Here is a 21300-nt window from a genome sequence, read left to right on the forward strand (position 1 = left end):
AAATTTTCCGGAACGAGCCCTAAAAAGGGCAGGCAGGGCGGGGCCGGATCCTCGCCTTTTTAGGACAAGGGCCCCGCCACCGGAATACCCCCCTGGGCGGCGCGGCGGGCGGCGGCGGGGCGCTGCCGGCGCGGCGGGGGCTGAGGGGGGCCGGGGCGGGTCGGGGCCGCCCCCGCGGGGCGCGGAGCGCGGAGGGGGGGGGGTGGGTCGGGGCGGGCGCGGGGCGGTGGGTCCCGCACGCGGGCGCCCACGTGACCGCCGGGCCCCGTTCCTCAGTCCTTATATGGGCAGTGACGTCCCGGGCATTCAGGGGGCCCCCATAAATACTTACCGCCAGACTTGTCCTCCAGCGCGAGCTGCGGCGGGAGCGCAGCTCTCCCGGGGCACCGCGGGCACCGCACCGCCGCGACGGGGCGGCCGCCCGCCCGCCCGCCCGCCCGCACATGCCTCCCCGCGCGCCGCGCCGGTTCCCCGCGGTCCCCCCGCGCCGGTAGTGGGAGGCAGGGGGAAGCGCCCCCTCCTTTCCCTCTCTCTCCCCTCCCCGCCCCGAGCGCGCACCGCTGGCCGGGAGCGCCGCTCCCCCGGCCGCCCCGCTGCCCCCATGATGACCGCCAAGGCGGTGGACAAGATCCCGGTGACCCTCGGCGGGTTTGTGCACCAGCTCCCCGAGGGCATTTACCCCGCGGATGACATCTCCGCCGCGCTGCCAACTTCGGTTGCGATCTTCCCCAATGCCGACCTGGCAGGGCCGTTTGACCAGATGAGCGGTGTGGCAGGAGGTAAGCGGAGCCCGCGCGGCCGCGCAGGTGCGGTGCGGGCCGGGCCGCCCGCGGAGGGCGGCGGGCGGGCGAGCGGGCGGGGGGCGGACTGGGACGGGGGCCGCGGCCCCCCGGAGCTCGCCCGCCGCCCGGCCGGGGTCCCCGGCGCCCCTGGCGGCAGTCCTGCCCCCGCAGCCCAGCTCGGGGGAAAAGTTGGGGCCGGCGCGGAGCCCCCGCAGACGGAGCGCAACATGTGCGCGCCGCAGCCCCGTGCCGGGCCGGGCGGCAACCGGGACCGGTGCCGGGCCGCCCGGCGGGTGGCGGCGCGGAGGGCTGACCGGCTCCTTGCCCCCCCAGACGGCATGATCAACGTGGACATGGGCGACAAGCGGGCCCTGGACCTGCCCTACGGCGGCGGCTTCGCGCCCAGCGCCCCAGCCTCCCGCAACCAGACCTTCACCTACATGGGCAAATTCTCCATCGACCCGCAGTACCCCGGCGCCGGCTGCTACCCCGAGGGCATCATCAACATCGTGAGCGCGGGGATCCTGCAGGGGGTCAGCACGCCCTCCTCCGCCTCCTCCGCCGCCTCCTCCGCCGCCTCCTCCGCCGCCTCCTCGGCCACCGCCGCCTCCGCCGCCTCCGCCGCCTCCCCCAACCCGCTGGCCGGGGCCCTCGGCTGCACCATGGCGCAGGGCCAGCCGGCCGACCTGGAGCACCTCTACTCGCCGCCGCCGCCGCCCTACTCGGGCTGCGGCGACCTGTACTCGCAGGACCCCTCCTCGGCCTTCCTGCCCGCCGCCGCCGGCGGGGCGCTGCCTTTCCCCCCGCCGCCCTCCTACCCCTCCCCGAAGGCGGCGGCGGCCGACGGCGGGCTCTTCACCATGATCCCCGAGTACGGCGGCTTCTTCCCGCCGCCCCAGTGCCAGCGGGAGCTGCACGCCGGCCCCGACCGCAAGCCCTTCCCCTGCCCCCTCGACTCGCTCCGCGTCCCGCCGCCCCTCACGCCGCTCTCCACCATCCGCAACTTCACCATGGGGGCGCCCCCGGCGGGCGCCGCCCCCGGCACTGCTCCCGGCGGCGGCGGCGGCGGCGGAGGGGGCGAGGGCGCGGGCGCCCGGCTGCCCGCCGGCGCCTACAGCCCGCACCACCTGCCGCTGCGGCCCATCCTGCGGCCCCGCAAGTACCCCAACCGGCCCAGCAAGACGCCGGTCCACGAGCGGCCCTACCCCTGCCCCGCCGAGGGCTGCGACCGCCGCTTCTCCCGCTCCGACGAGCTCACCCGGCACATCCGCATCCACACGGGCCACAAGCCCTTCCAGTGCCGCATCTGCATGCGGAACTTCAGCCGCAGCGACCACCTCACCACCCACATCCGCACGCACACCGGCGAGAAGCCCTTCGCCTGCGACTTCTGCGGCAGGAAGTTCGCCCGCTCCGACGAGAGGAAGCGGCACACCAAGATCCACCTGCGCCAGAAGGAGCGGAAAGGAGCCGCCGCCGCCTCCGGCGGGTGCCCGCAGCCCGGCGGCGGGAGCGGCGCCGCCGCCCTGGCCCCCTGCGCGGCGCGGACGCGGACGCCCTGACGGCGCGGGGCGCCCAGGACCCAGCGCTGAGCCGCCGAGCCGCCGCCGAGCGCGGCGGGGCACGGAGCGGAGCCCGGCGGGGTGCGATGAGCACCTGGCGGCGCCGCGGGGCTCCCCCGGGCCAGAGCGGGCCGGGCCGGGCCGGGCCGGGCCGGCGGGTGTACATAGGGGCTGCGGCGGGAGGATGGATGCATGCAGTGCCGTCGTGGTGAGGTGTCCTTGGTGCCTTGTGTGGTGTAGAGCCCGGTCCCCTGTCTGCATGTGGGGGGTGCCTTACCGATCCGCTCCGACGACAGCGGCGACATCGAGACCGGAAAGTTTTCCCTCCCTGGTTTTAGTATGGCTGTACATTTCTGCCTATTAATATTGGGATTTTTTTTTTTTAGAGACTATATTTTTGTACGCACTGGTTTGGGGTTTTGGTTTTGTTTTTCTCTTTGGTGACTTAAAAGTGTTACGTTTGTAGTAGGACTTGGGACGGGATGTAAATACTCTGGCTGGAACCGATGCCCGTTGTCCGCCGGGAGCCGGCGCGCAGCAGATAACGCCAATAATGCACAACCACTAACGGGAGCTGGAAGGAGACGTGGTTTCTTTCTGGCCACTCTGTAAATAAACTTTTCGGCAATAGGGTCGGTGCTTACAACGTTTATAAAAGACCACAAATAAATCTCTTAATTATGCTAAATTGACACCTTTATTTCCGTAGGTTCCCTGGCCCGGCCCGGGGGAGGGGGTGCCCGCGGAAAACCAGCGGCCCCGGCCCCGGCGTACAAACACTCGCTCTCGGGCGCGGGGATTTCCCCCGGAGACGAGAGACGGGATAATATTAACCGGGGAGCGGGGTGGGTTTTTTGACTCACTCTCTGTTTTGTTCCGCGGTTACGATCCGCCCCAGGCAACCTCCCCGAGTGGGCTCCGGAAAAGTGAGTACCGCCGCCCCGACGGCCGCCGCTCGGGGAAAGCAGCTCCCGGCGGCGCGGGGCTGCGCGGGCGGCGCCGCCGCGCCCGCTCTCGGGGGGCTCCCTGGGGGCGGCGGCGCTCACCCCCGCGGCACAGCCGGGCTTTTTCTGCTGAACCTATCTGGCCGCAACATCGCGCTTTTTTTTTTTTTTAACCTGTTTTGAGTATTGTTTTTTAAGATGTTATCTCGGCCTGGCCCCGCCAGGGCCAACCCTCGGCTCCTGCCGTCGGTGCAGAGCTCGCCCCGCTGCCGCAGAGACTCCCGATACGGCCCGCGCCGCACAGGTGAGCCGTGCGGGATGGACCTCACCGCTAACGCCACAGCCCAGCGCCGCAGGGTTGCCCTTGCCCAGCCGCTCCCAGCCTCTGCTTGCCCCGGTGCCGGGTCCTGCTGCGCAAAGCCCCAGCGGCACCTGCCTTTTCCGTCTGAAACACCCTGTCTCCTGGAACTGGCACTGGCTTTTGGGGCAGCTGCTCTTTGCTTGGGAAAGGCGGTCAGTGGTGAAGCGACGTCCCTGGTTTAAATTGGACATGAAGCAGGCTTCCAAAACCGGGCATGGACCAGTCTGTGCGGGATGGAGAAGCCACAGGACGACACCGGCTCCAGAGCCGCCACGCTCACCATCCTGCTGTCCACCTTAGCAGCACAAGTAAGCCCTCGCCTCCCCTGCTGCATGTCTGGGCGGGTAGCAGCTTTGCCACCTGATCCTGTGTGCTCCTAGCCCCCAAAAGAGACCATGGCCTGCTGCCGGAGGGATGTCACACCGGAGCACAACCCCACGGGAGCCGCGGCCTCCTCGGTCGGCATCGGTGGGCTGCAGTATGGGGAGGTGGACAGGGATCCAGTGCTCTCAGCCTGCTGGGCTCCCAGAGGTACTGCCACGGCCTCGGATAACCACGGCTTGGTTGCAGCCAGAGCGTCGTGAGCAAAATTGGGATCTCAGCTACCCAGGCACACAATCCAAGCTCCACTCGCACTCTCCAAACTACTGCAGCCATGCTACCAGATTAAAACCCCAGTCAAAACCAAAATGAGATAAACACCACAGAAATTGTAAATGAGCTGAATTAAGGAAACTGCCGATGACTAGCATACAGCTACAAGAGAACCTTACATTGTGTATAGTATCAGCGATCTTAAACCCGTGCCTTTGCCTTACAGTAACAGCCAACTTCAGAAGTGGTAATACTGCATGTGTCTGGATTTGTCTGCAGGGCGCCGGTGCAAGATTTGGGCTGAGAACCCAGTGTTAAGCATCACCTTTCAAAGAAAGGCCAGTCGCGCCATTCGGACTGTTAGGCAAAAGAAACTTTCGCTCTGTACCACATTTGGTTCAAGACTGTTGTACTTGTGAAGGAAAGTAATGACTGGTCAGTGGTGAGATATCTTGTATTTATTCTATAATTCAGCAATAACAGTAATTTTGCTGTTGTGAAAACACAATAACCAGACTGCAGTGAGAAGGAACGGCATTACAGACTTAAACCTCCTGCTTACAGATATCCAGAGCATATGAAGTAAGTTTCAATTACTGAGTAAGCAAGAAGTTAGACAAAGAGGCTTTTCTTTAATGCATCTCAGGTTTTCTTTGCTATTTTTCCTGGCTTTAACAGTTTGATGCTAACACCTTTATTAAAAAAAAAAAAGAAAAAGGAAAAGGTTTTGCCACGGTTGTTAACAGCACTCCGCAGTGTACAGGACCATGCTGTCCTCTCTGGAAAGAAGCATTAAAGTCCTATCGGTCCTATCCCATTGAATATCTCGACTAGGTTTTACACGTGGAAAAAAAAAATTAAAACCCAAGCAGAAAGACCTAAGGGGAGGATAGAGCAGATGAGATAAAAAATGCTCTCTGTCGCAGTTTGTTTTTCCAGTACAGCTGTTTGCATGCACCACGCTATCTTCTTTGTGGACTTCTGAAAAAGGATGATGGCCTTCATTAGCATTGGAGAGAGTCAGAAACAGGCTGTAACACAGGGAGGCATTGCGTTATAGTTAATGACTACATTGGATAGAGAATTGTTGCACATTAACTAACGCTAAGCTGCAGGGGAATTCCAGGAAAAACAGGTAAACCAGCTGCAGAAATATCAGACACTTTAAAGTGCTGTAAGAATAAATGGAAATCGCCTGAAATAATTTCCACCAATTTTTCCTTGCAAAAGAATTAATCTGTGCGTGCATAATACTGACTGTATTTTACAATCATTCTTTTGCAGGCCAAAAAAAAAAAAAAAAAAAGGCAATGCCATATCAGAATCATTTAAAAATTCACACATACAAGCCACTGTACAGGAAAAGCAAGTCTGCTTTTATAAATACACAAAGAAAAATTAAAGCCAGTTGTGGAACGATTTCTGGAGCAGGTCGGTACATCACTTAGGAGGTTGGTAAGTCGTGTTTTCTGATTCAAATTCCCACATGGTGACCAAGAGGGCCAAGGCTGCGCCGGCCTGGGTTCGTGGTACGAAGTGTGCATTAGGATGAACGGGCACGAGACCAGTCCCTGCGGTACAGACGGAGTATTCCACCTATAGAAAAAGTTTCTCCCTTGTTAGAAAGATCACATCCCCTGCTGTGGACAAACTGCAACTCCAGACTGCTTCCATCATAGCAAGGTGAAATTCACGGTGTCTCTTCTACGCTACATTTATTTAAAAGCCTTATGAAAAAGTAGTCTTTATAAATAGTATAAAGAGGGAAACCGCAAGGCTTCAAAAGCCCAAAGCGTTCACTTGTCCATATAAAAACACAGACCACACTTTAAAGAGAAGACATCCCGTCAAATCTTATCTGTACCTAGGGTATGCGCGCCACTGTATACATAGGGTTTGCAAATACGTCACGATTCTAGAATAGCTTCCACGACACAACAGTGGATAGTTGCTTTTTCTCTTAAGATGCCCAGTTTCCGCTACTCTCCGCCACTGCTGCATGAGAGGTTCCAAGCGAGGTTAATTAGCAGCTGACTAGTCTCCTCCTAGCTGAAGGAAATATGCATAGACGTACTCTGCAATTCTCAGTTGCAACAGCAAGATCTTACACGCAACGCTTTAAAGAACTGTTGAAAAGTAATTCTGAACCTGACAGTGTCCCTTCGGAGCGGGAATTCCCTTAACTCCAGCCCTGGGGATCACTGGCGTTTGCTGGAGGAGCATGTCCTGGCTCAGGAGCTGTTCTGGGTTTGGTTTTCGCTAGCAGGGCACAGCTCTTGTCAAGACTCGCTCTGGACACGGAGTCCCCAAAGGCTGCAGCCGGACCAGCCCCCTGCCCAGGCCGGGTGGGCACACTCTGCCGTCCCACCGGCACCAGCCGGCTCTGGCTGTGGGAGCCCCTCGGGGTTAGTCAGGGTGCCCTGTGACAATTCTTATTGCATTTACTCTCCCTGCCGGAGCCCGATCCCCCCTCACTGATGCGCGACCCTAACTATTTACACAGGATGCTGGACTGTTTTCCCCCAACCATTCAGCCGAGCAGAAGTTTAACCGTGCTACTCCTCCACATCAGCCCAGGAGAAGTAATCACACTCTGGCGCTTTATTGCCCCGGACTCAGAGCCAGGCAGGCCTGTGGAAAGAGGAAGTCTTTGACTCGTAGCGCTCCCGAGGAGCCCCAGCCAGCACCCGTGGGCCCGCCGGCCGGGCACGGGACACCAGGCAAAGCGCAGCCGTGGTTCCGGCGGTGCTGCCCCCCGGGGCCGGGGCCGGGGCCGGGGCGGCTCCGGCAGGCCGGTCCGTGAGGCGGGCCCGGCGGCGCGGGGCCGGGGAGAAGGCCAGCCGGCCGGCCAGGGGCCGGCGGGCTCCCGCCAACCACCCCAACGGCCGCCGCCGGACCCGGGCCGCCGCCGCCTCAGAGGCAGACGCGGGGCCCGGGGTAGGGCTCGCCCCCGCACCAGAAGTCGGCGGCCTGCGGGGTCTCCATCAGCCACACCTCCCGCGGCAGCCCGGGCGGCTCGGCGGCGGCCGGCGGCGGCGGCCCCTCCAGCAGGCGGTAGTAGTGGCAGTCCCGGCCGTGCTGGGGGTCGTAGGGCGGCGCCAGGATGTCGAGGAAGGCGGCGGGCCCGTCCACGGCGTCGATCTGGTGGAGGTTGTCGGTGTGCGGCGAGAGCAGGCAGGGCGGGGAGGCCGGCGTGTAGTGCTGGCGGGAGCGGAACAGGGCGCGGTGGCAGGGCCCGGCGGCGGCGGCGGGCGGCGGGGCGGCGGCGGCGGGGGGCAGCGTGTCCATGCAGGCGATGCGCAGCGTGCCGTAGAGCACCTTCAGCATACCGTTCATGCCCGGGTGGTCGTGCAGCGGGATGCAGGCGCCGCTCCGCAGCAGGAACACGCCCATGCTGAAGCTCTCCGTCTCGCAGATGTGCATGTAGCTGACGGGCGGCACCATGCCGGCCCACGGGTACCCCCCGCCCGCCGCCGCCGCCGCCGCTGCCGACGGCCCCCGCGGCGCCAAGTGCAAGTCCTCGGCGCGCACCTCGTCCAGCAGCTGCTGCAGCCGGTGCAGGTTCTCCCCGAAGGCCGGCCCCGCCGGGCTGCGGAAGGTGATGCGCGCCTGCCGCGCCACCCGCTGGATCAGGGAGGCCATGTTGTCCCGGGGCATGGCGGCGCCCGGCCCGGCCCCGCCGCGCCCGGCCGCGGCGGGCGGTCCCGTCGCCGCTTCCGCCTCCTCCCGCTGCCGCCGCCGCGCAGGCGCGCCCGCGCCGCCGTGCACCACGGGGCTCGTAGTCCTGCCCGTCGCCGGCGCCGCCGCCCCGCGCCCCGCCGCGGCCCCGCGCCGCCCCGCCATCCCCGCCGCTCCCCAGGGTCCCGCGGGGGCGCGGAGCCGGGGGCGGCGGGGCGGCCCGGCGGCGCGGAGCCGGGGGTGGCGGGCGGCGGCGGAGGGAAGGGGACTACGGCTCCCAGCAGGGCCGGCGGAGGTGAGTGGCCGGCGGGGGCTGCGCCCGTGGGCCGGCGTGCGAGGGGCGGCGGGGGCCGGCCGGCTGCCGGAGGCGTGCGGCGGCACCGCCTGCGGCCGCCATCTTAGCCCCGCGGGGGGCGAGGCGAGGCGTGCGGGAGGGGGCCGCTGCCCCGGGAAGCGCCCTCCGCAGCCCCGGGGCGCTGAGGGACGGCGGCGGGGGGGCGTCGCCCGCCGGTTGCGGGGGCCCGGGCATGGGCATGGCCTCGCTCCTGGGGGGTCTCGCCCCCCGGGGGTCTGCGCAGCGCCCTGCCTGCCGGGGCCGGGGCAGCCACGGTAACACAAAGCTCCCGTGCCGCCGCTTTCTGCCGAGCCGCCGCGGGGGAGGGGAAGGTGCAGGGGAACCTTCGACTGGGCTTGTAGTTCTGCCACGTAAAACTGAGCACGGTAGCGCAAGTACAGTCTCACGGACATATAACGGACTACGTAAACAGTTTATTTTTGATCACTAATTGCTTGTTACAGCTAAGCCATTTTGGCAAGTTTATCAGATTTCAACTTACTTTCTGACACCGCCGCTCCCATTGGAGTATGGGAGCGAGATCTTCCTGTACGGCATGCGCTGTCCTTGATGTGTCTCCGTATCGTCGCTTTTGAGCCTGATTGTATCTGAATTCATTATCTTTAACCACAGATGAACATCGGACGAGCACATGGCGTTCCAGACGCTGATCCTCGGAGAATCCACGTGTGACAGAAAGGATGGATAATCTTTTGGCTCGGTTCCAGCCTGGTGGAGCCTGTGTGTGGTTGTTTCAGGCTAATGTACGAAAAGGGTACAGCCTTCATTCTGCCAGGGCATTACATGCAACGTTTTATTTCGTTTATGTATCTGTGGCAACGATCCTATTCCCTTCTTTCTGATACGCATGACTACGCATACCAGATCATGCCTAGAAAGTATTGAGGTTTTGAAGTCAGAAATTAACCTGTTAGTGCTGGGATTTGTTAAACAAAGTTAGGCTCTGATCACAAAAATACACAGGCTCATACCACCTGGAGTTCAATTATTTAAGCGGGTGTTCAGCACCTAAGTACCATGGTAGGTTTAGGCTCAGATGGTTAGGATTCTGAAAAACAGCTGAATGATAATAATCAAATAGGACTCCAGTGGCTGCAGCCCACCAAGTCAAAAAATTTCATTTAAAACCAAGGTAAACCAATGTGTTTTCTTGATTAAAGGCAAACTCAAGTCTTAAGATGTGCATTAAACTTAAGATATTTGTGGCCTTATAGTGTTCTTACATATTGTACATGAATCGGAAATATTGTACGTGAATCAGAAGCACAGATGTTGCGGGCATGTGATGGCCCAGTAGAGGATGAAATAGTGATACTGTAAACAAAGATTGGTGACTTGAATCTCTCTTCCCAAGCCTATTTCCCTCCCTCTATAAATAAGTCTGGTGCACAGAATGCAAATTTAGGTCATAGCATTATTGCTTCCTCTTCATAGAGGAGGATGTTCATTCAAGTTGCTGCTTTCGAGTTCCACCTGAAGCTACAAAGCACCGCAGTCTTCAGCTGTTTCATGTTCACACCCCGATGTTTTAAGTCATTTCTCTCTCCAGTGCCGGTGTTGGGAGCATGGGGTGAAGGTCAGGTGAGCGTTTCTATACCTGGTAGGAACAGGTCTGCCTGGCAGGCTGCTTAGGATGAGGAGGCAGACATCTTGGGTTGAGAGGTAGAGTCTTTAATGGCCTGTGAGCCTTTCTGCATTGGAGTGAACGGCTGAGGACAGCACTGACAATCTTAGTGCCGCTGCGTTGATTGGCAACTGGCATTTTGTCAGAAGCCAAGGGATTTGGAAGACTCCGTGTTCCATGTGCTCTTCTATTCAGTCCATTCCTGCAGGGACAGTCAATTTAATTACGGAGGTATGGACTGGAATTTTTGGCGGTTACCGTTATTAGTGATAATGGTAAGTTATCTGGCTATTGGCTTAAGTTACCCATTTGTGTCCTGCCTCAGCAGTTACATTTCATGCTTGCAAGTGGTTGCTAGAATGCTCACTTTTGAACACACTGGTTCTTTTTCTATGCAGCACAAAAATAAGCTGTTTTGTGGAAACAGAAATGCTTGGTATTGGTAGGACATTGCATGTTACTCCAAGCACACAGTTGTAAGAAAGATCAACATGGAAAACCAGGATCCTGAGTTCTGATCTCGGCTTGATCTTGACTCGCTGGGTGATATTAGGTGAGTTACTTGATCCTTTTAGTGCTTATCACTCTGCAAACCATGAATCCTGTGTACAAGGATGTTTACTAAGATTTTAGGAACATCTTTATGTGAACATTCCCGGTGCCATATTACGTCGGTGATAAGGTTTATATTTTGCATAATTGATCACCTTCTGATCCTCAATGTTTATAACTACTGTATTGATTTCCATTTCTAACAGATACAGACAAAAATGTGTCCTTGGCACTTAACGTTCCAGTTAAATGCTATATCACACCCACATTTTTCAGTGCAGTAATATTAAAAAAAACCAAACCCCACAACCTTAAAAGAAAAGCAAGCTGTCCAGCCAACTGACAATTAAATTGACATGTTTTTTCTTCTGAAAAGCCATATTCTTAGCTGGCCTCTACCATCTTGAGCGCACGTGAAGAAAAAAAAATCACAGTGTAGTTGCTTGGCTGAGCTTTGAGACTGCTTTGTGTCAGTGATGCAATGACCAAAGTTCAGCCCAGTGGTTTTATGATACAACCAGTGTGAGGAAGGTCAGGTTCAGGTTACAGTTTTGGTCTCCTGCTGTGTTTGGTTTTTTCCCCACGCACAGAAAGAGAATGTGATGAGAAGTGTTACAGCTATTTTCTCCTCCCCACCCCCCACCCCCAATTTCTAGGCTCCTCTCCTTTCTACCTGAACTCTCTGGTGGGATTGACAGTTTTTCAGCTTCTCGCTTCTTTGTTGCTGTTATGTATTACAATTCCCCCCGTTTGTGAAATATCCCTTGCTCATTTTCACTTTCTTCTAGGGGTTGCTTCCCAGATTCTCTTAATTTGGTTTGAGAAGTTAGAATTACCTGTAACCATCAGGTAAAACAACAGTCTTGAATGGATGAAAATGACAGCCACCTGCTTAGAAGGTCAGTTCTTAGCTGTAATTAAATGTTGTGTCACAATGCTAGAATATTTCACAAGGTGTAGAACTTGGACAGGCAGTACAGAAACCATCCTCCATTATAATGTTGCCAACCGCTGCAGATGTGTGTTTACATAGGACAAAAAATAAGAATCCGTGTCAAAGAACATCTTTTTTGCACTGTTCCTGCCACCAGTTCTGCAAGGGTGTGTATATATTATTTTTTTTTATAGCTACCACCAATCAAGGAGATAGATATGAATGCTAGCCAAACATGATTCAGATGAGAACAAGACTAAAAAGAGGGAAGACAAACAACATGTCTGTAATATTTGCTGGCTCTCCAGTAATGGCTTACGTAAAAGAAAGTTGGTTATCAGTTATTCATCAGAGAATTTATATATCCGTAGAAACAGAGGAGTGCTAGATATAACTGTACTGAAATCAAAAGGGGAATTAGGCTCATATATATACCAAACTTCAAGCAGATCTATGTAACATTAAGACTCCCACCCACCTTTACCACTTCTTTACTGACACACATCCTGTATTCCATTAAGCGCGTAATTCTCCCCGTGCTGCACTCTTCATTTGTTGTAGCCTCTCTGTTAAATGCACCATTTCTATATAAAGCACATCATTAATGAGCTTTATTGACAGTTTGCTACTGAACAGCCTAGAGCAGGAGTTGGAGTGACTCAGAGCAGGAAAGGCTGTGCAGCATGCAACTGCCTGTGCATGAATTTGCAGAGATAACGAGCCTCATTCTGATCATCTGAGTTTAGCTCCACTGATTTCCACTGGTGCAAATCAGACCCGTGCTGATGTCTCTTGACGCCGCCCAGGTTAGGCTGTGGTGGTGGGTACTGCGGGTTAGTCACAGCCTTATTCCTTCTGAACTCTCTGACTGTCTAGGACTGATCCTGGGTGTGAGGAAGACGACGTTTGCCAGCGTGGTTAGAAACCGCCCTCCCTTCGTGCGCTCCCTCTCGGCGTGTAGTTTGCAGGCAGGTGTCTCTGCCCAGAGCCGCTTGCGTGCTGCCACTCAGCCCCTGCAGCTGTGGAGCTGCGCAAAACTTTCGCCAGTTGTATGCAGCCGTGGCAAAAGAGAGAGGGAGAGGGAGAAGCCCCCTAATGGTTGTGGAAAGAGTTATTACTTGACATTTCTAAGTTTTTCTTGTATCTTTAATGTTTTCTAAAGACAACCTGATTATATAAACTGGGGAAAATACGACCTTTATATCTAAAACCTAAAAATCCTAAAAAAGGATATTGTTGAAGTGTCCACAATCCTGGGTGCTCAGATACGGGCAGGAAAGGTAAAAAAAGATTTTTTTGATAGTTACTGAGATGAAAGAAACCGGCAGCTCAATTTGCAAGTGTAAGTCTGAGTCCACAAAAAGCTGTATTATCACTCCTTCTTATTACTAGCATAACTTTCAAAATAAAATATCAACAGGAATGTGTATGGATACTATGTTATGAAGAGTGTAATTAGAAACAAATGGGACTCATTAATCAAACTGATTAAGCTTATAATATACAGAACACCGTCATTTGGACCATCGCTTTTAGTCTTTTACCTGACAGCAGAAAAGACACAGTTAAAGATGTGGTATGTTTACTTGTGATTTCTTCCCTGCATATCTTTATCTCTGGTTGTATTAAAATAATTTGATATTTATTTTACATAAGTGCTTTCCAAAGCAGCAAAATGCATAGAAGTCATTTATCATTTCATTGATATAAGTTACTGTTAATGTAAATGCTGACACTACCTGTTGGGAAAGTTGAAATCTGTTTTCCTGGGATAGTTGGTACGGAATGAAAGTCATACTTGGCTGTAGTCCTGATGCTTTATTAGCGTGAGGGGTTTGTCTCCTCCCTTGGAAGGTCCTGGCTAGCGAAGTGGAGCACCCGGAGTCCCTCACGCTGTCACGGGCAGCAAGCATGGGACGCTGTGTCGCACCCCCCTGCCGCGCCAGGTGCGCCGGGGAGGAGCCACCCGGTGCTCGCTGCCACCGGCACCGGGCAGTTCCTCGGTGGAGAGGAGCTGCCTGGTGACTCTCTCCACCATTTTTGAAACCACTTCTCTGTAGGTGCTTTGAATTCTGTCACCATCACTGGCTGCCAGGCCCATAAGGCCCCTCCGGCCTCTGTTACATCAGTGCCGAACTCCACTTGGTCTTTTTCTCTCTCTCTGTTACTTTTTAAGAGAATCCCGAGGGTCCCATTTGGTCGCTCAGTGGGAGAGCGGAGGGTGGGAGAAAGCTTGCAAGGTCACCTCTGTTTGGAAGCAGCTCCCTTGGCCGTCAGCCCTCCCCTCAGCAGCTGGCTTCCAAATGGCAAGAGAAGGTTTTGTTGATACGACCCAAGGGAAAGGCCCGCTTAGCGCACGAAGACTCTGCAGAGTCCTCGTCGTCAGGCAGCGATGAGAAAAGCCGCTCCCTTGCAGGGAGAGCCTTGTGTTTCTCTCCCGGTGCACGTCTGTTCTCCCGTTATCGCCGATTCAGTGCCGTATTTACTTTTGCCCGCTTGGAGATAGGTGCGGTGTATAAGCACTTTTGTACTAGGCAGGGTGTGATCCTGCTCTGTTGGAGCCTGCGAGTTGGAAGTAGATCCTTTACGGAGCGGGTCCCCGAGGGTGTGAGGTGTGGGTCTGCCGCTGCCTGTGCAATGCTAAGCAGGGATCACACACCAACGTGTGGGCAACTGTACTAGCAAGGTCTAAAGTAATCCTATTTCTGTGGCTTAAAGAGTTATTGCTGCGCAGCTGAGTCACTGTAACCTGCTTGGTGCGCACGCATAGCCTTCTCTCACTGCCAAAAATGCTTTAGCACAGACTATCTTTAAGCTAAACCTTTCTTTTTCACAAGTGAGGACTGGTTATGGTTGTCTCACAGGTGATAAGCAGTAAGGCACGAAGCCATAGTAACTTGATTGCCTTCGGTTATACATCTAACACATTATTTTCAGAGTCCCTTTTCAGCAAGAGAGAGAACTTTTTCATTTCTGAATGATTAGGGATCCCATTTATCGGAGTGGAGATCTATACAGCGTTAATCAGTAGGGCTAAATTTAAGAAGGAAAGAATAAGTAATTTTTAAGGAATAGCCAAGGAAGGTTTTTTAAAGAAATAATAGATACATTTTTTCATGGAAAGAGTTAGTGTTCAGCAGAAAAAGAGGTGAACGGTAGAGTTTAGTGGGTAAGGTGTTTAGTGGGAAATCTTTTTCAATGTTTTCAAGTGTTTGTAGTGTTTAGGTTAATCGGTAAATCCGGTAAAATCTGTCTTTGTCCCATAGGTAAAGTGTCCGTATTAAGCTCGAGGCCTCCGGGAGGAGGAAGGAAGTTTCATGCAAACGTTTGAAGAAGGGAGGTGGACTGAGGGAGGCAGAAGGAGGGGGCCAGGACCCGCAGGACTGCGACAGCCGCCCACGCAGCAGTATTGGTCTCACTTTGAGTTGTGGCTATCAATGAGGATTTAACTACTTCCAAGACAAAAGTATTAAAATACAAGAACATCAATTACAAAATGTTGGCAATTAGTTAGCAGAGGAAAATGGTGAGGAAAAAGAGAAGGAAGGAAGAGATGCCAGTGTGGATGAAATGTCAGTGGGGCAGGGGGACGTTCCAGAGAAGCAGCGCGCAGAGGTGAGTGGGTATTTGAATGTGCAGGGAAGGAGGCAAGGCGGGAACAGGGCGGTTTGGTTCCATGACACACAGTTGCGGGATGAACAACTGTTAAAGGGAACATACAAAGGCATTTTGAATGTCAGTGCTATGTGTAGGCTCGGTTTTGAAGTGTGGATTGAAATAATGATACAAAAATTTTAGTTTCTTTAAAAATGAAGAAAGTAATTTTAATGGTCTGTTTGAGGACAAAGTGGAAAGTCACACGTTTGGAAATCACAAGTGCTTGCAGGAGCTATAAACATGACCTTTGCTGGTTGTGCTCTAGTGCTCAGAGTATTTACATGACCACAGGCTCTTTTTTCAGTTAGAATAATATACTTGTCAGTAACATACCGCTTCTGCACTATGCTGCAGTGTGCATAGGTACATATTCAGATGATTGAGGAAAAAACCTAAATGTTACCAAGGTATGAAGGGAAATTAGTTCAGATATTTAGTATCTCGATTTTTACTTTTGCATTTCACAGCATGGTAGCAAAAGTGTGGCAGATTTTTCTTGGAAAATTAGGATGCATTCCAGCAGAAACTGATGCAGAGACTCAGCTTTTTCCTGAAAAATAGCTTCCACTATTCCCCATAGCTAAGTATTTAGAGCTTGCAGGATCAGGACCTAACAAGCCGCACATCCTTCTTACTGTTTCTTTTACCCCTCCAGGAAAACAAAACTCTCCATGTCTCCATGTTAAAGTGATTGAAAATTGAACTTAGGGGGATCTAGCATGTGATTCCTTTTTTTAGACAGGATTTTCTTCGTAGCTGAATTGGACTGAGTCTTTTTTTCCTCCCAAACCAGATGGTAAGTGATTCAGTACTTTTAGCAGTAGAAAATTGATTTGTTTTCTTTCCTCAGTAGTTGGTGTGAATGTACTTTTCTTTATCTATTTACATATTATGTAAACACACTTTACCAGCATTTATATACATAGTTTACAGTCCTAATCCTGCAGAGAGCCCTGTATAGGCAAGGCCTTGCACATAGAAGGAGTTGGCATTGCTTACAGAGAGCTGTTCGCATGGAACTCACGGCAGGGTTGTAACTGTATTTGTATTTTTATGTATATACTTAAATTTGTGACACTGTACGAGGATGCCAACAGAACCGTAAATCCACAGAACAGTTGAGTAACTTTGCGCGCTTTACTTTTTTTCACCTAACAAGGTCTCTGGGGATGCCCTTGATCTCTTCTGCTGTCTTCCTGTGGTAGGCTGTAGTCCTTGTGACTTTTGGGTTAAAGCTAAAAGCTTTATTCTTATTATAGAGTGTTGGGGCGAGTTCTTCCTGGTGTGCAAGGGGAGCGAGGGCCTCATTCGTGTGACCTTTTGGACTTGTACTGATGCTACTAGGGGGACTTTGGAAAGCACTCCAGTAATGGTGAGAAATATTTGGGAGAGTATTGGAAAAAAAACTTCTCTCACATGTGTATCTGATTTCTCAAGGTTATCTGCATCTATGTTTATGTGTGTAGATACGATGTTAAAACGAAATGCTAAATGCAGCATTGTTCCTTGTTTTGTGCTGAATAAAACATACACGTAAACCATATATATGCCGTGTCAGCATATGGGTATTTGAGGCAGAACGGAAGGATCTGAAGCTGATAGCGTACTACATTATAGGGAAATAGTATGTTATAGTGTCCAGCCACTGATTCCTTACACAAGAAGGTTCAAGCAAGGTTGCCCAAGCAGCCTTACAGTTGTCCTTTCCAAGCAGTTAAGAGCTGTTTTGTAAATGTGATGTGCTTTTACCCTAGCTTTGTCTGAGAATTAAAACGTTGAACGCATAGAGTCATACTGCTGCTTTACTGAGATGATAATACTCTACTTCAAAAATACAGGCCAGTTTCTCTGTTTACAAATCTGGCTCTACGCAGTTGGAATGGGATGATCTGATTCTCTTCTTGGTTCCCACCTCATCTACGCACACTTCAGTTGAGTCAGCGGAGAGGAGCTGGCCCCTTGCCTTCTTTTCCAGGTTTACCAGAGAGTTGAAACCCAGTTCTTAGCATCTCCCACTTGAAAAATGTGACAATCTTCTGCTGCGGTGAATTCTAGTAGGGAAAAAAAGACACATGCGTTAGCATCAGAAATACTGTGCTGTGACATGTCAAGTTTTTCTCCTCAATTAAATTATTCAATGGAAGGGTGGCAGAAGAGGGCCCTTGAAACTAGCACTGTTGTTTTTGTCGTGGGTCAGTAGTCAAGCTGGGGTGATTCACCGTGCCTCGTATTTGTGAAATAAATTACTTCTCCCTTTATGCAAGGGGAGTTTGCCTCTCAGGCTATGTGGCTGTTGATGTGGTCACAGGAGGTGGCAGAAAACTGCGCCTGCAGAAGGACACATAGTCCTGCGGGATGCTGCTGCGTGGGGTGGCGTGTGAATCCCGACTGAGGTCAGGCTGCCTGGGGAGGAACGAGAGCTTGTTTGGCCAGCGCGCTCTCTCTGTTACGTACCGAGGGCTGTACCTCTGGACATACCTCATCGCGGTCGCTAACAGTCACATTTTTTATACCTGGGAATTGCTTTGTTACCTTACCAGAAAGAGATAAAAGCACAAAGCAATAGTTGCGAACTTCTAAACGCTGTGTCTGTAGAAGAGCAGAACAGTAACTCCTAACCCAGCCGTCGTGGGCGTGCAGGGACAGTGGGATTAAGGTTTCTGTTCTCTCAGACAGTTGCTGTGTGTGCTCTTGCGCTCGTAGTTGCCTCCTGCCTGGCAGCAGAGCGCTTGCTTCCCGGTGCCACGGTTCCTGGTGTCCCCTGGCACGTAGCCGCCTGTCCCTCACTGGCCAGGCGTTGCACGGGGGATGGCCCCCTGCCTGGGAGTGTGGCAGTGGCTGCGGCGTACAGCAAATGAAGGGAGTCCAGGAGAAGTTAAACCAGGTGATCCGTCAGTCAGGGAGAATGAGGAACGTCTGCCCTCAGCGCGGAGGGCTCTGAAAAAACAGGGTTGGAGACCAGTTATCTGTTACCTCCTGTGAGCCCCAGGGAGTAAGTACTGTGGAGAAAACTTGGCTCAAAGCTTTGAGGACAGAGTAATTGCTGGGAGCTCTAGGTTACTTAGGACATAAGCATGCATTTATAAGCACTGGAAGTACTGAAGAGAGTTTCTTCTGGTTTCAGTTAATAATAGGGCACGTTGTGTACAGTTTGTTTGCTTGATTGGTTCATTTTATTGTGTGCAAATACACTGTAGAAACAATTTTGTCTTTTGTTCAGTGTTACTCAGCTGGCGTGCTTCTTGTAAATCCACTGAATTAAGGGGAATAAGTAACTTGCTCTGGTCTGTCTGTGAAACAAGGTCCGTTTAAAACAAAGGCCGGCGAGGGACACGGTGGGACTGCAGAGGAGTTAGACGGACGGTGAGCAGAGGAGGCAGCGTGTGCCGCGGAACGGAAACCTCCAGGCCACGTGTGCCACGGGCACAGCAACTCACTGGTGGCGTGAGCTGCCTCAGTCAAAAAGGAGTTCTGCTCTCCCATGTGTGGTACGAAACTCAACTCCACTGATCTTAGTGGAAGTGACGTGGGTTTGCGCTGGGGCGAATGAGAGCAGAATCTGGCCAACTGTTAATAGCTTTTTGTATTTGGGGCTGAAATAAAGTGGCTGTGTATGCAGATAATTGTGCAAGCGTGATTCCTGAGTGACTTATAAAAGGCGAATTCAATATTTAATTGTTGGAAATACAAACTGTTTGGCACAAATCTCCCGGTTTGGCTGAGCTGTACTTGACCTGTGACGGAGAGAGCAAAGGTGATTTTAAGTCCTGGGATCCAAGGGGCCAGTCTGTAATGTAACTCAAGGCAGAGTCAGCGCATTGGCTGCTTTGTAATTACAGATGCTTATTTTGTGTACAAAACCAATTGATTCGTTATCTTTTATTTCCATTATCCCAATCTTTATGTGTGAATTTGAGCTATTTTACTTCAAGGGGGTGGCATATAACTAGAATTCAAAAAAAAGTTGGTTGTTTTGATAGATGTTCTGATGTAACCAAAATGATAAAATTGATTAAATCTATGTGCAGAATCTGAAAACTTTGTGGGAAGCCTAACAAGTTGAAAATAACCTTTCTTCTCCTCTGTGCCCTGCATTTCTTGCAAGATTTTGACCCATGCCTCACAACCAGGATAGTTTAGCTCTTAGAATATAAAAGAGACAATTGCAAGCAATCACGTTGCTGTAGCTTAACACACTGTCACTCCTCAGCTGCGCTTCAGGAACCAGCTGAACTTCAGGAACTCTGCTCTCATGCCCTGTGGTGAAATGATACCTGTTGGCTTAAGCCATCTTCATGTTGTTAAATCCTTAAACTGTGGTAAACTCACCACAAGTTATCAGCTGTCCTTTTGCCTAGGAGTGTGGTCATCCCATTCAAACTCCTGAGAGCAGAGAATGTTTTTCCTGAGGCCAAGATTTAAAAATGCTTTTGCCTTTCAGAGAGCCTCCAGAATTTGACGAAGTAAATTTTACTTATGCAAGCTCTGGTTTTTTTCCCCTCTATTGTGTAAAAGTGACAAGCGTGGATGGTGTGGAGAGACATGAAATTTTGTTGGGACAGAAGTGTGAGCCCAGAGCTGATGGGGTATGTCTGAAAATACTTCCTGGCAAAAGTTGTGCTGGCTGAGAATCAGAAGCTTGCATCCAGTTGACATCACTGGAAGATGCACACACAAAGTGAAAGTACTATGTGGCCTTTAAGCTTCTGTTCCTGTGGTACGTGAGGTTTTATACTACACAGAAGAACCATTCACTTTTCTGGGTAATTGAGATGAAACGGGTATCTGTGATCTATTCCAGTCTGCTCTGTCTGGGGTATGCCTCCGTGACTTTAACGAAGCGGCGCGTATGCACAACAAGGATGCTCTCTGGGTGGAAACGCTGTAATGCAGGACTCATTAACTGACGATACTTGATAATTTTTAGAGAGATGAGTACAACAGATCTAGATCATAGAAATAACTTGAGGGAATATCTTCACCGAAGTGAAATGTTCTCTGAAATGCTTGCTAACAGGTTGCTTATGCTTGTTTACTCCAAGAGCAGTATCTTTTTCCCTAAGCCAAACGGAAAATGCCATTTTCTTCTTATTTAAGTATATGAGGAGTAACTATGAAAATGGGTTGGGTTACATTGATGTTAAGTCAGTGTCACCAGTGGAAAATCAGGCCCAGTGCTTTTTTTGTGTGTTTGGCCAAAGGAAGGGGCATTTCCATTTTCCGTTGCTGATTGAGTTCCCCTGTGCTCTTGTCTAATAGAACACTGTGTCTCCTCCCTTTGACTGGATGCAGGCTCTCTGGGACAGGAGCTGTCTGTGGCTGCGCCCCAGCCTGCGGGCACTGCTGGAATCGGGAGAGCAGCTTTGCTTCCACTGCGCTGTTGGGGTGTGACTGAGGGCGGAGCTGGAAGGCTGGTGGGTGGCTGGCTTGCTTTGCCAGGTGAACCCGATGAAGCAGATGGGTTGCAAGAGGAGACGTGTGTTGCTCTGGCTGGCGCCAAGCGTGGCTGGATACATCAGAAATCTCTGAGCTGCTCAGCTCTAAGCCCTCTCTATGCATCTACAGCACCAGTCTCCAGGGAACTGAGGTTACTAGATTGGAGGATACAAGTTGCATTAAAAGGCCAGTCCCTGGGGGTTTAGGAGCGATAGCAGAATAAATACTTACAACTTGCTTTCATTTTGCATGGCACAGGATTTGTCCTCCCTTGCAGATGACTTTCAGATACTTAGGGCTGCTGATGTTAGGTGCTATAACTGTAGGTTTTTTGAGAGGAGTTTTGCAGGTGAGGAAGAAGCATCGCTATCAGGTGAGCTGGAGGGGAAGCATTTTGACCCCTTGGCACACAGGACAGGCTGAGGAGAAGCAAAAAGACTGACAGAAAGAAAATCCTCTTAATCTGGGCAATGTCAGCTTGTCATCGTCACTTTGGTAGTTATGCAGCTGCAAGCCTACTGCTGCCTGCTTTGCAAGGGGCAGATCGTTAATGACGAGGCATGGCAGAGTGCAGCATGCTGAGGGCTTTCAGGTCCTGACAAGCTGATGCCACCCAGAATAACTGCAGAGAGCGTGGTCGTGTCCAACACGAGGTCTAGTTTTAAGAGCTGAAAAAAACTGTTACCCAGCGTGTCACCCTTGAAGACAGCATGCAGCATACATGCCAAAACCTAAAACTCCGTCGCTTTCTGCCTCCCCAGCAGCTGCATGCATGCATTCAGCTTCACCTTAGTGTGAGCCACAGGGATCGGAAGAGCTTT

The 21300-nt window shown here is 52.5% G+C and overlaps 2 protein-coding genes across 2 annotated transcripts; one reads left to right on the forward strand and one right to left on the reverse strand.

Annotated features, from left to right (window-relative positions):
- The first annotated feature begins 586 nt into the window (after positions 1-586).
- On the forward strand, positions 587-2344 carry EGR2 (early growth response 2). Its single transcript, XM_075155416.1, has 2 exons — positions 587-779; positions 1116-2344. The coding sequence occupies exons 1-2, from the start codon at positions 602-604 to the stop codon at positions 2342-2344; spliced, it is 1407 nt and encodes a 468-aa protein (XP_075011517.1). The 5' UTR covers positions 587-601.
- Positions 2345-4686: 2342 nt separating this feature from the next.
- Positions 4687-7964, reverse strand: ADO (2-aminoethanethiol dioxygenase). Its single transcript, XM_075154267.1, has one exon. It carries the CDS (start codon positions 7898-7900, stop codon positions 7157-7159), a length of 744 nt encoding a protein of 247 aa, XP_075010368.1. The 5' UTR covers positions 7901-7964; the 3' UTR covers positions 4687-7156.
- Positions 7965-21300: the final 13336 nt, after the last annotated feature.

This window comes from Calonectris borealis, chromosome 7 (assembly GCF_964195595.1).
Source record: "Calonectris borealis chromosome 7, bCalBor7.hap1.2, whole genome shotgun sequence".
Taxonomy (NCBI): domain Eukaryota; kingdom Metazoa; phylum Chordata; class Aves; order Procellariiformes; family Procellariidae; genus Calonectris; species Calonectris borealis.